The 11646-nt window shown below is 64.0% G+C and overlaps 1 protein-coding gene across 2 annotated transcripts; it reads left to right on the top strand.

Moving 5' to 3' along the window:
• Window positions 1-503: 503 nt before the first annotated feature.
• On the top strand, window positions 504-11535 carry LOC102458629 (ras-related protein ORAB-1-like). Of its 2 annotated transcripts, XM_089769942.1 has the most exons (8): window positions 512-665; window positions 3679-3763; window positions 4129-4201; window positions 4941-5036; window positions 8239-8334; window positions 9478-9609; window positions 10121-10346; window positions 10546-10679. In XM_089769942.1, the coding sequence occupies exons 2-7, from the start codon at window positions 3741-3743 to the stop codon at window positions 10343-10345; spliced, it is 645 nt and encodes a 214-aa protein (XP_089626068.1). In that variant the 5' UTR covers window positions 512-665; window positions 3679-3740; the 3' UTR covers window position 10346; window positions 10546-10679. The 2 variants fall into 2 exon arrangements, with proteins under 2 accessions (XP_075771425.2, XP_089626068.1); XM_075915310.2 differs by lacking the exon at window positions 10121-10346 and having other exon boundaries at window positions 504-665; window positions 10546-11535.
• Window positions 11536-11646: the final 111 nt, after the last annotated feature.

Here is an 11646-nt window from a genome sequence, read left to right as displayed (position 1 = left end):
TACGGGCAGGAAGGAACTGGGGGGGCTGGGGTACCCCTAGTGGGGTACGGGCAGGAGGGGACTGGGGGGCTGGGGTAACCCTAGTGGGGTACGGGCAGGAGGGGACTGGGGGGCTGGGGTAACCCTAGCGGGGTACGGGCAGGAGGGGACTGGGGGGGCTGGGGTACCCCTAGTGGGGTACGGGCAGGAGGGGACGGGGGGGCTGGGGTAACACTAGTGGGGTACGGGCAGGAAGGAACTGGGGGGGCTGGGGTACCCCTAGTGGGGTACGGGCAGGAGGGGACTGGGGGGCTGGGGTAACCCTAGTGGGGTACGGGCAGGAGGGGACGGGGGGGCTGGGGTAACCCTAGTGGGGTACGGGCAGGAGGGGACGGGGGGGCTGGGGTAACCCTAGCGGGGTACGCGCAGGAGGGGACGGGGGGGCTGCAGGGCGATGGGGTGGGCTCAGCCCGCTGGCTCCAGCCGCTGTAGGGTTAAGAGCCCGCCCCGATGGGAGCCGGGCCCAGCCAATCCCTGGCGGAGGCCGGCCGGGCCGGTGGCGCAGGACCCTACAGCCGGGGGCACCGGCTAGGAAGCCGGGCGGGGGGGTCTTTGCTCAGATCTCTCCGGCGGGGATCGGGCCCCATCGCCAGGGTCTCGCTCGGGGCGCCGCATCCCGCACCCAGGTACCCGCCGGCTTGTGCGCGGCACCTGCTCCCCCCCCCCTCGCGAGGCGGGGCGGCGCCGGGGTCCCCCTTTGGCGGGGCCGGGGCGCTGCCGGCGGGGCCGGGGCGGATGCGCTGGGAGGATGCTGCGGTCCGGGCCCGGGAGACATCTTAGTGCGTTCAGCGCGGGGCAGGCGCCAGGGGCCTGGGCCCGGGGGGCTGCTTTCCTGGAGCCGGCGGGCGGTGGGGACAGAGGGGGCTGGTCACAGTGGGGTACGGGCAGGAGGGGGCTGGGGTAACACTAGTGGGGTACGGGCAGGAGGGGACTGGGGGGCTGGGGTAACACTAGTGGGGTACGGGCAGGAGGGGACTGGGGGGCTGGGGTAACCCTAGTGGGGTACGGGCAGGAGGGGACTGGGGGGCTGGGGTAACCCTAGTGGGGTACGGGCAGGAGGGGACTGGGGGGCTGGGGTAACCCTAGTGGGGTACGGGCAGGAGGGGACTGGGGGGCTGGGGTAACACTAGCGGGGTACGGGCAGGAGGGGACTGGGGGGCTGGGGTAACACTAGTGGGGTACGGGCAGGAGGGGGCTGGGGTAACACTAGTGGGGTACGGGCAGGAGGGGACTGGGGGGCTGGGGTAACACTAGTGGGGTACGGGCAGGAGGGGACTGGGGGGCTGGGGTAACACTAGCAGGGTACGGGCAGGAGGGGACTGGGGGGCTGGGGTAACACTAGCGGGGTACGGGCAGGAGGGGATTGGGGGGCTGGGGTAACACTAGTGGGGTACGGGCAGGAGGGGACTGGGGGGCTGGGGTAACACTAGTGGGGTACGGGCAGGAGGCGACTGGGGGGCTGGGGTAACACTAGTGGGGTACGGGCAGGAGGGGACTGGGGGGCTGGGGTAACACTAGCGGGGTACGGGCAGGAGGGGACTGGGGGGCTGGGGTAACACTAGTGGGGTACGGGCAGGAGGGGACTGGGGGGCTGGGGTAACACTAGTGGGGTACGGGCAGGAGGGGACTGGGGGGCTGGGGTAACACTAGCGGGGTACGGGCAGGAGGGGACTGGGGGGGCTGCAGGGTGATGGGGTGGGCTGCGGGGAGGGTAAAGGCAGGGAGCAGGTTGTAGGAGCACAGGAGGGCTGGGGTGCAGGCAGGGAGCAGGCTGTAGGGTCTGGGGTAGGGCTGGAGTCAGGCTGTAGGAGCACAGGGGGAGGGGATGCAGGCAGGGAGCAGTCCCGGCTTGACAAAGCCCTGGCTGGGTTGATTTAGTTGGGATAGGTCCTGCCTTGGGCAGGGGGCTGGACTTGATGACTCCTGAGGTCTCCTCCAGCTCTATGATTCTATGATTCAGGGGGCAGGCTGGAAGGGCTATGGGGGGATGGGGGACAGGCAGGGGGCAGGCTGGAAGGGCTATGGTGGGATGGGGGACAGGCAGGGGGCAGGCTGGAGGGGCTATGGGGGATGGGGGACAGGCAAGGGGCAGGCTGGAGGGGCTATGGGGGATGGGGGACAGGCAGGGGGCAGGCTGGAGGGGCTATGGGGGATGGGGAACAGGCAGGGGGCAGGCTGGAGGTGCTATGGGGGATGGGGGACAGGCAGGGGGCAGGCTGGAGGGGCTATGGGGGGATGGGGGACAGGCAGGGGGCAGGCTGGAGGGGCTATGGTGGGACGGGGACAGGCAAGGGGCAGGCTGGAGGGGCTATGGGGGATGGGAGACAGGCAGGGGGCAGGCTGGAGGGGCTATGGGGGATGGGGGACAGGCAGGGGCAGGCTGAAGGTGCTATGGGGGATGGGGGACAGTCAGGGGGCAGGCTGGAGGGGCTATGAGGGATGGGAGACAGGCAGGGGGCAGGCTGGAGGGGCTATGGGGGATGGGGGACAGGCAGGGGGCAGGATGGAGGGGTATGGGGGACAGGCAGGGGGCAGGCTGGAGGGGCTATGGGGGATGGGGGACAGGCAGGGGGCAGGCTGGAGGGGCTATGAGGGATGGGGGACAGGCAGGGGGCAGGCTGGAGGGGCTATGGGGGATGGGGGACAGGCAGGGGGCAGGCTGGAGGGGCTATAGGGGAATGGGGGACAGGCAGGGGGCAGGCTGGAGGGGCTATGGGGGAATGGGGGACAGGCAGGGGGCAGGCTGGAGGGGCTATGGGGGATGGGGGACAGGCAGGGGGCAGGCTGGAGGGGCTATGGGGGATGGAGGACAGGCAGGGGGCAGGCTGGAGGGGCTATGGGGGACAGGCAGGGGGCAGGCTGGAGGGGCTATGGGGGATGGGGGACAGGCAGGGGGCAGGCTGGAGGGGCTATGAGGGATGGGAGACAGGCAGGGGGCAGGCTGGAGGGGCTATGGGGGATGGAGGACAGGCAGGGGGCAGGCTGGAGGGGCTATGGGGGACAGGCAGGGGGCAGGCTGGAGGGGCTATGGGGGATGGGGGACAGGCAGGGGGCAGGCTGGAGGGGCTATGGGGGATGGGGGACAGGCAGGGGGCAGGCTGGAGGGGCTATGGGAGAATGGGGGACAGGCAGGCTGCAGGGGGTACAGGCTTTGTTGGAAGTCAGGACTCCCTGGTTCCATTCCTGGAGGAGGCGTTTGCAGCCAAGGCTGGGGCAGGGTGGCCTGTTCTGCTCCAGTTCTGGGTGACCTTGGAAAGTCCTTTCCCTCCCCCCGGCACCGGTTCCCCCTCAGTGGGGCTGGGAGGGGAGTGCCAGCCTGATCCCCAGCATGGGCTGCCAGGGGTAACGCACTGGGGCGTGGAGAAGGGGGATGAAAGGAGCCAGGGGAGCACAATGTGTTGGGATGGGAGGGGCCTAGCTCTGGGAGGCGCCTGGTGCCTAGTGGTTAGAGCAGGGTGGAGCCTGAGAGGCAGGAGCTCTGCCATCAGTTGGCCGGGCCTTAGGCAAGTCTCTTCCTTTTTCGGTGCCTGGTTTCCCCACAAGTAACACGAATATACCCCCCAGGGGCTTAGACTGCACCCACCGGCTGCATTAACCCTTCTGTCTCCCCCTCCCCCTCCCCTGTCACTGGCATTGCAGGATCCCACAAGAACCTGGGGACCCCCTGCCCACGACGCTGCACCTGACGCCCCTGCGCCGCCATGGCGGCCATCAGTCCAGAATAGTGAGTCGGGGGGGTGCTGAGCGGAGGCGCCGTTGTGTGCAACGAGTTGGGGGATCTCAGCCTGGCTCCTAGAGGCCAGCTGGCCCCTTTGCGCAAACAAGCAAGGCAGCTGGCGCTGGCTGGCGGGGGCTGGGGAGGTGTCTGGATGCAGACATCCAGGGGGAGCCCTGCAGCCTCCTAGCAGACATTAAAAGGGGTGGGGGTGGTTGCTGGGCTCCTCCACCTGGCGTGTGGCGTGAGGTCGCCCCCTGTTGGCCCCCGCAGCCTCCTCAACCACCCACCCCCCAGAGCCGTTCCATCCCCGCCCCCATTCCCCTCCCCCCGCCCCGGCATTTCAGGGAGTCACCCTCCCCTCTCCCCCACAGCGACTACTTGTTCAAACTCCTCCTGATCGGGGACTCCGGGGTTGGGAAATCCTGCCTCCTGCTGCGCTTCGCTGTGAGTATCTGGGATGATTATTTTCTAGGTGGATTACGGTAGCCCTGCTCACAGAGCAGCCCCCATTGTGCCAGGTGCTGTACAGTTGCCTTGCTATTAGGTGGATTATGGTAGCCCTGCTCACAGACCAGCCCCCATTGTGCCAGGTGCTGTACAGTTGCCTTGCTATTAGGTGGATTACGGTAGCACCTAGACGCCAGATCACCCACTCCTGGGATGCACTGAGCCCAGCTGCTGGTCCCCTCTCCGTGCCCAGAGATGGGCCAGGGCCCTGCTGAAGGAATTTCTCCCCTGAGTCCAGTGGGTTAGAGCCATTGTGGGGTGGAGCCATGGGGAGGGGGGAATCAGGACTCCAGGCTTCTCTTCCCAGCTCAGTCAGCCCCTGGCTGTGTGACCTTTAGCAAGTTGCTGCCTCAGTTTCCCCATCTATGCTGTGACAAAAATACTGTATGGCCTGACCACATGGGGCTGGGGGCTTGTGCATCTTACTTGGATAAAGCCACTGTCCTTGCCAGGATGGAATTGGAACTGCTCATCTGTGTATCCTAGCTCCTATACTGCTAATAGCTGATGGGGATTCTCCAAAGGCTTTTGGAGCAAGGGGAAGCAGATTCTTAGCCTTTGGTTGCTGTGAAGTTTCCAGAGCCCATGGGGGTGGGTACCATGATGGCAGTAGAAGATGAGGGGCACTGCCCTGCTCACCCTGCCTCCATCACTCCCTCTCTCCTCTGTTCCCCAGGATGACAACTACACAGACAGCTACATCAGCACCATCGGGGTGGACTTCAAAATCCGGACCATTGAGCTGGAGGGAAAGACGATCAAACTCCAGATCGTGAGTGTGTGCAGGGCAGAGTCCATGGCCTTTCGGGGTGTCAGGACTCCTGGGTTCCAGTCCTAGCTCTGGGAGGGAAGTGGGGTCTAGTGGCTAAAGCTGGGAACCAGGCTCAGAGGTTCAACACATTGAATGAACAGCTAGGCCCAGCTGCAGAACTGAGAAGCCCCCCCCCCCACACACACACCCCGTTCCCCACCCTTCTCCCACCCACCTACAAAATCGGGGCGGGGGGGTTGGATCCAGCCTCGGCTGAGGCCATGGCTCAGGTTTGATGGCACCTCGCTCTTGCCAGACCAACCTCACGATGCTCCCGCCTTCCTGACCAGCTACAATCTCCTGGGATTTCCCGTGTTCTCAGAAGATTTCAGCTGCCCCCGAGCAGGGTACAGGTTCTGAGCCAGACCTGGGGTGGAGCCAGACCAGGCCCTGCCCCAAAGGCAAATGGAGCTGGGTCCGATCTTGCTTTCTGACCCATCTCCGCATTCCCACGAGGAAGGTGGGGGAGACCTTCGAACTGTCCCCAGGGGCTGATCCATGCAGGGAATGCAGGGACAGACACGTCCCCAAGCAGCACGTGCGGGGACAGCGCGAGTGTGGGGATGACGTCAGGCAAGCCGAGGCCAGGCAGGAGGTACAGCCGGCAGGGGAGGGGAGAGACAACGCGAAGGGTTTGAATACACCCACCAAAGGGGAGCAGCCGGGGGAGGGGAGGCCTCTGCTCACTGGGGAACGGGAGCTGGTGCCGGGCGAGGACGGCAGAGCTGCTCGGGGCCGACTGCTTCCGTCTCCTCACAAACACGCCGTGGGCCCGGGCGGCTGGCGCCGTGCCACAGGGAACGGGACGCGGGTCGGGAGAGGTAAAGAACCCGCCAGAGCCCGACAGCCGAGTCTGGGTGAACTCACACCCGCGGGGCCGGGCGCTGTCTCCCCGAGGGGGCGGCTGGAGTTGGCTGAAGAACCGGCCCCAGGGGAATGGCTGAGGAGGCCCTGGAGGCCTGGGGACGGGCTGACGAAGCCCCTGCCTCTCCAACGGAGCCCAGGAGCTGAGGGCTGCCTGGGGCTACTGGAGCAATGTAGGAAACAGGCAGCGTGCGATTCCCTGCGGGGGTCCCCAGCAGCCGGCAGGGACTCGCCACGAGCAAACCCCACCACGCCAGCTGGAGCCCTTCGGCAGGTGGCCGGTTTGCTGGCTGGGGGTGCCGTGGGCGTCACGCCTGGGCTCCAGCCAGGGACCCAGTCCTGGGGCCGTCCCGAGCAGTCCACGGGGGATACGCAGGCTCGGTGGAGCGGCCGGGAAGTGGCTGCGGAGCGGGTTATGCGGCTGCAAACGGGCGCGCGGAAGGGAGCGCGGTCGGAGCGGGGCGGTGGGGAGGGAGGCCCCAGCGGGCTCTGCCAGGCCGGGTGTCTCGCGGCTGCGCTAGTGCCGGGATGGCGGAGCAGGCGACGTGCGGCTCAGGTTGCTGAGGGCTCAGAGCTGGGGCTGGAAAGCAGAGCTGAGATCCGAGAGCGCTTGCCAAATAGGAGGCCTGGGCTGTAGCCATTGGAGTGCGATTCAACACGGCCCCCTGTGTGGTGTGGCCCTTGGGGCAGGAAAACCACACGCACCAACCCAGGCTGGGGGGGTCCAGCAGGCAGCAGCACAGCTGAGAGGGAGCTGGGGGGGGGTGGCAGACACAACAGATGCAGTTTGAGGTTGCATTGAGGCATCGCTGCAAGTCGCAGGAAGTGGCAAGGACCCCGCTGCTGGGCGCTGGCCGGGCCTCCGCTGTGGCCTGTTTCGGTCAGCGCTGTGCAGGAAGGACGGAGGGACGCTGGAAAGGATCCAGACGCTCAGAGACGGAGCGCAAGCCGCACGAGCGAAGGCGGAAGGAGCCGGGCGTGGCTAGACTGGAAAAGAGGCGATTAAGGCGGGACGAAAGCTGCCATAGGAAGAGGGCGAAAAGTTGTTCTGTCTCCCGCAGAGGGCAGGACGTGAGGCCCTGGGCTCGAACTCCGGCAGATGCAATCCCAGGAAAAGCTTCCGAGCTGCAGGGACAGTCGGACGAGGGGACGGAGCCGGGGGAGGTGGAGGGCGCTCCTTCGCGGGAGTCTGGAGCCGCCTGTCGTGGGTGGTTCAGACACAACAAGTCCTGCACCTTGGCAGGGCTCAGACCGGCTGACCCTTGTGGTCCCTTCTAGCCCTATGAGCTCTTCAGCAGGGGAATCTGGGGGTGCTTGGCGGGGCGTTGAGGACCTGTGGGGATTGGGGCTCAGGGCGGGGGATCTGGAGTCCTTTTGAGGGTGCAAGGAGGCTGCTTGGACCCAGGATAAATGCCCGATTCCCTGTGGGGCCTGGGAGCAGGCACGTGAGCTGGCCAGGCTGGGGGGTAGCAAGAGCTAGGATCAGCTGTTTAACTAAACTCCAAGCCAGGCTCCTGGGGCCAGTTTCCCTTGTGCTCCGTGGGCAGCAAACAGAGGGGCTCATCCCGGTGGAGAGGAAACCCCCATTCGCCCCCTAACCTCTATGGGGCCTGTCCTGCTCCGTGCAAACACCCCACAGCAGAGCCTGGCAGAAACTGACCCAGCAGCGGTGACTGTGAGGGCAGCAGGGTCCACCCTCCATCCCCAGCCCCGATCCACAGTGGGAGCCCCCCCACCTCACGAGAATCCTTGGGGGTCCACCTCCCTGCTGGTCCCCCATGCACAGGGCTCCCCTCTCCCTCGCCTGCCAGCCTCTCAGTGCCAAGACTTCCCCTGAAACTCCCTCCCGCCCCCCTGTCCCCGTGCACCGGTTCTCCCTGCCTGCTTGGCATAAGGCACCTGCTCCTGCAAGGACAGACTGGGGGCCCCCTTGCGCCAGGTGCTGCAGAGACCCCAGGCCAGGCTGGGGGGGTTCCCCCCTCACACCAGATGCTGCACAGACCCCAGGCCAGGCTCGGGGGGTTCCCCCCTCACACCAGATGCTCCACAGACCCCGGGTCAGGCTCGGGGGGTTCCCCCTTGCGCTGGGTGCTGCACAGACCCCAGGCCAGTTGGGGAGGAGGTTCCCCCGTTGCGCCAGGTGCTGCACAGACATGGAACCCCTGACAGAATGTCCCCACAGCTGAAGTTTCAGGAGGAATGATTGGCAGCAGGGGGAGAGGGGGGTGAGATGCAGCCACTCACATGGGGAGGGCTGAGGGTCAGCCAGTCTGTCTGTCTGTCTTTCCCTGCCCTGCAGTGGGACACAGCTGGCCAGGAGCGGTTCCGGACGATCACCTCCAGCTACTACAGAGGTGCCCACGGGATCATCATTGTGTACGATGTAACAGACCAAGTGAGTCGGAGCACGGAGCCCTTCCCAAGGGGGGCGTTGCACGGGGGGGTGGATTTGCTGGAGCTGCTGGTTAAAAAGGCTGTGGCCTTCCTGAGTTCTTTATCCTGAAATATTTCCCAACCTGTCGATAGATAGGAGTGGGCGTGGCTGCTGCCAGGGTCCTATCACTTAGCACTGAAATGCAGCCACCTCTGGGGTGGGACGTGGCAGCGGTTTATACCGAAATCATGTCACTCAGCACTGAGATGCGGTCACCTTTGCTGTGATATGGAGATACAGGGATCACGTCACTGAGTGTAGAGATGAAGCTGCCTCTGCATTGGGATATGGCAGCTGGTGGAACAGCTGTATGGAAACTGCGCTACATTTTCAGGTAGGAAGGGAAGGAGAATCCACTGTCCCAGAGGAGAGGTTAATGGTATCTGCATGGAGGTTTAATTTTTAATGGACGCCCTTTCTGGGGCTTGAGTACAGACTTGGCTGCCTTCTGCTATGGGCTGATCTCCGGTGCAGGATTTCTTCAGTGCGGTGGCGCGTTGCGTGTTATTTAAAGCAACGGCCACTTCCCCCCGCTTGCAGCAGCTGCATGTGTTTGGTGTGAGACCTGAGCACTGAGCAAGTGATCTGCCAGCCAGGGCTCTGTATATATAACAACTCTGACCTTTAAACACGGGAAAGTCAAGGGGAAGAAGTCAAGTCACATGGGAAATGTCAGTGAATCTGCTGGGCTGAATCTTAGCTGCCTACGCTGGAGTGCCCCTGTCCCTTTAAAAGGGGAGCTGTGGCCCGATTGGCTAGCTCTGCTGTGTGGGGTGGGGCTTCTGTCACCTTTGCCAAAAGGCTGCAGGTTCAAGTCCTGCTTAACCTCACTCCTGGTTAATGGCCCCTCTGGGGGACACGTGTGTGACAGAAGCTGGTGGCTCAGTTTGGATGGGACGGTCTCCTATATCGGAGACACAAGCTGCCATGTTCCCCCAATTTTAGGAGCCAGTCCCACCCTGGCTGGGGGTAGACGAGGGGAAGGCTGAATGGGATTGGAGCACAAGCCTGAGCCCCTGGGGGAATAAGGGAAGAGCTGGGCTCTTCAGAAGTCACTGCCAGGGCTGGGCTGTCTCGCAGCTTCTCCCCCTTCTGCTCCCCCAGGACTCGTTCAGCAACATGCACCTGTGGCTGGAGGAGATCGGCCGCTATGCCAGCGAGAACGTCAACAAGCTGATTGTGGGCAACAAGAACGACCTGACCTGCAAGAAAGTGGTGGATTACACCACGGCCAAGGTCAGTAATAGTGAAATAGTGCACGTGTCGCACGCTTAAACCCAGCCCACAAGCACCAGTTGTCTGGGGGGGAGTGAATAACAAGGAGCGCCTGGAGTAAGACGTGGTCAGCTGGCAGGGTGAGGTCTTTGTGTTGCTCTGCACTGGTGGGTGGTTTGATTGCTGCCCGCTTGGTTAGATGGGTCCCTCATCCCGCACTGAGATGCAGCCACCTCTGGGGAGTGGGAGATATGGCAGCTGTTTATACCGGAATCATGTCACTCCGTACGGAGTTGCAGCCACCTCTGGGGTAGGGCACAGTTGCTCTCTAGACGGGGATCATGTCACTTCATGCAGAGACGCAGCTCCTGCTGTGCAGGGATACGCGGCTGTTGAAACAGCTGCCGTAGAAACTATGCAGCATTTTCCGGCGGGAAGTGTCCACTACTTGTGTGCTGGGGGGAGCTGCACCTGCACCCCCCCAGCCGCCGTCTGGCACTCACCAGGCCTGTCACATTCCCCCCCGGGGCAGGAATACGCTGACTCGCTAGAGGTGCCGTTCCTGGAGACCAGTGCCAAGACGGCCGCCAACGTGGAGCAGGCCTTCATCACCATGGCGGCTGAGATCAAGAACCGGGTGGGCAGCGGCCCCACCCCCAATGACAGCCACCAGCCCAGCCCCCACATCCAGAGCGCCCCCCTGCGGCAGAGCCGGGCGGGCGCAGAAGGCGGCGACGCGGGCGCAGGCTGCTGTTAAGGTGGGGAGCCGCCCCGTGTCTGGGACCACAGCCGGGGGCCAGAACTGCTGGGCAGGGGGCCCCTTGCAGGCCCCTATTTATTTGCAATAGATTTTTACAGGCTGCAATGCAGCTCCGTCCAGCCGCCTGGATGCACCCTCCCCTGTCGCTGGCTCCTGGCTGGCTGAATTACTCCTCCAGCCATCCTCTCCTCCCCCAGCCATTCCCGGCACCGCTGCATGGCCGTTCCGCCAGCCCTGCTTCGCGCCCCTCGGGGCTTCCACCGGGGACAAGCTGCGCCACACCAGCCAGGGCCTCGCCAAGTGAGGACGGATTCCCTGTGGGCCGGAGGACGCGGGGCCCCTTCCTGCGTGGAGGTGGAAGTGGCTACTTGTTCAGGCTGAATCCACCCAGCCCGAGGCGCGAAGACAAAAGCAGAAATCCGGGCTGCGCCGTCGTCTGCACCCCTCTTAACGCAGCCCCGGGGGAGCCGAGCGCCGAGTTAGTGGCGTCGGGCATCTGGACTTGGTTTCTGCCGGGGGTTGGGGTGAAATGGAATCGGGGGGGGGGGGGTTAAAATGTCGGGTGGCTTCAGGGCTGCAGCCCCGTCCCAGGGCACGAGAGGGACAAGCTGGGTGAGGGAATACGGGTTAGTGACTCAGCTTCTGCTTTCGGCAGCTGGCCCAAAGCGGGGCTCAAAGCTTGTCTCTCTCACCCCCCACGGCTGGGCCCATCAGTGCTCTTCCCACACCCCCTTGGTGCCCCCTTTTCACATCCAAACGCTTGAATTTCGCCCCCTCCTTCCCCCGGCTCAAGGGCGGCTTGAAAACTCCAAGCTGGTGTAGGAAGGCAGCTGGAGCCGGGTCGCAAAGGCCCGACAGCTAGAGGTGATTTCTGTTACCCCGGAGAGAGACTGAGCAGAGTCTGCTGGGAAACAGGGGGGCAGGTTTTTACACAGAAGGGGGTGGAGGGGAGAACCATTGGAACTGCTTTCCAAGCTGGGCCAGATTCTCTGTCTCTCTCTGGCTACGTCTACACTGCAGCCTTTGTTGGCAGAGACTATGCCAATGAAGCTCTCATATGCATAGTCTCGTCCACTCCATTTTGCGGAGGAGGATTTTGTGCAAAAAAACGGAGTGTAGACGGGGCCATTTTGTGCAAAAAAAAAAAAACCCTTTTGCGCGAGAACCCTTCCTCACGAAAGCAGCTAGACAGGATCTTGCGCAAACGGGGGGTTTTGCCCCGTCTACGCCGCGGTTTTTTTGCACGAAAGCCTCTTCTGCAAAACGGAGCGGAAGAGACTATGCAAATGAGAGGGTGA

The sequence above is a fragment of the Pelodiscus sinensis genome, chromosome 18 (genome assembly GCF_052426305.1).
Source record: "Pelodiscus sinensis isolate ZL-2025 chromosome 18, ASM5242630v1, whole genome shotgun sequence".
NCBI classification, from domain to species: Eukaryota; Metazoa; Chordata; order Testudines; family Trionychidae; genus Pelodiscus; species Pelodiscus sinensis.
This window is presented reverse-complemented; position numbering and strand designations above follow the sequence as displayed.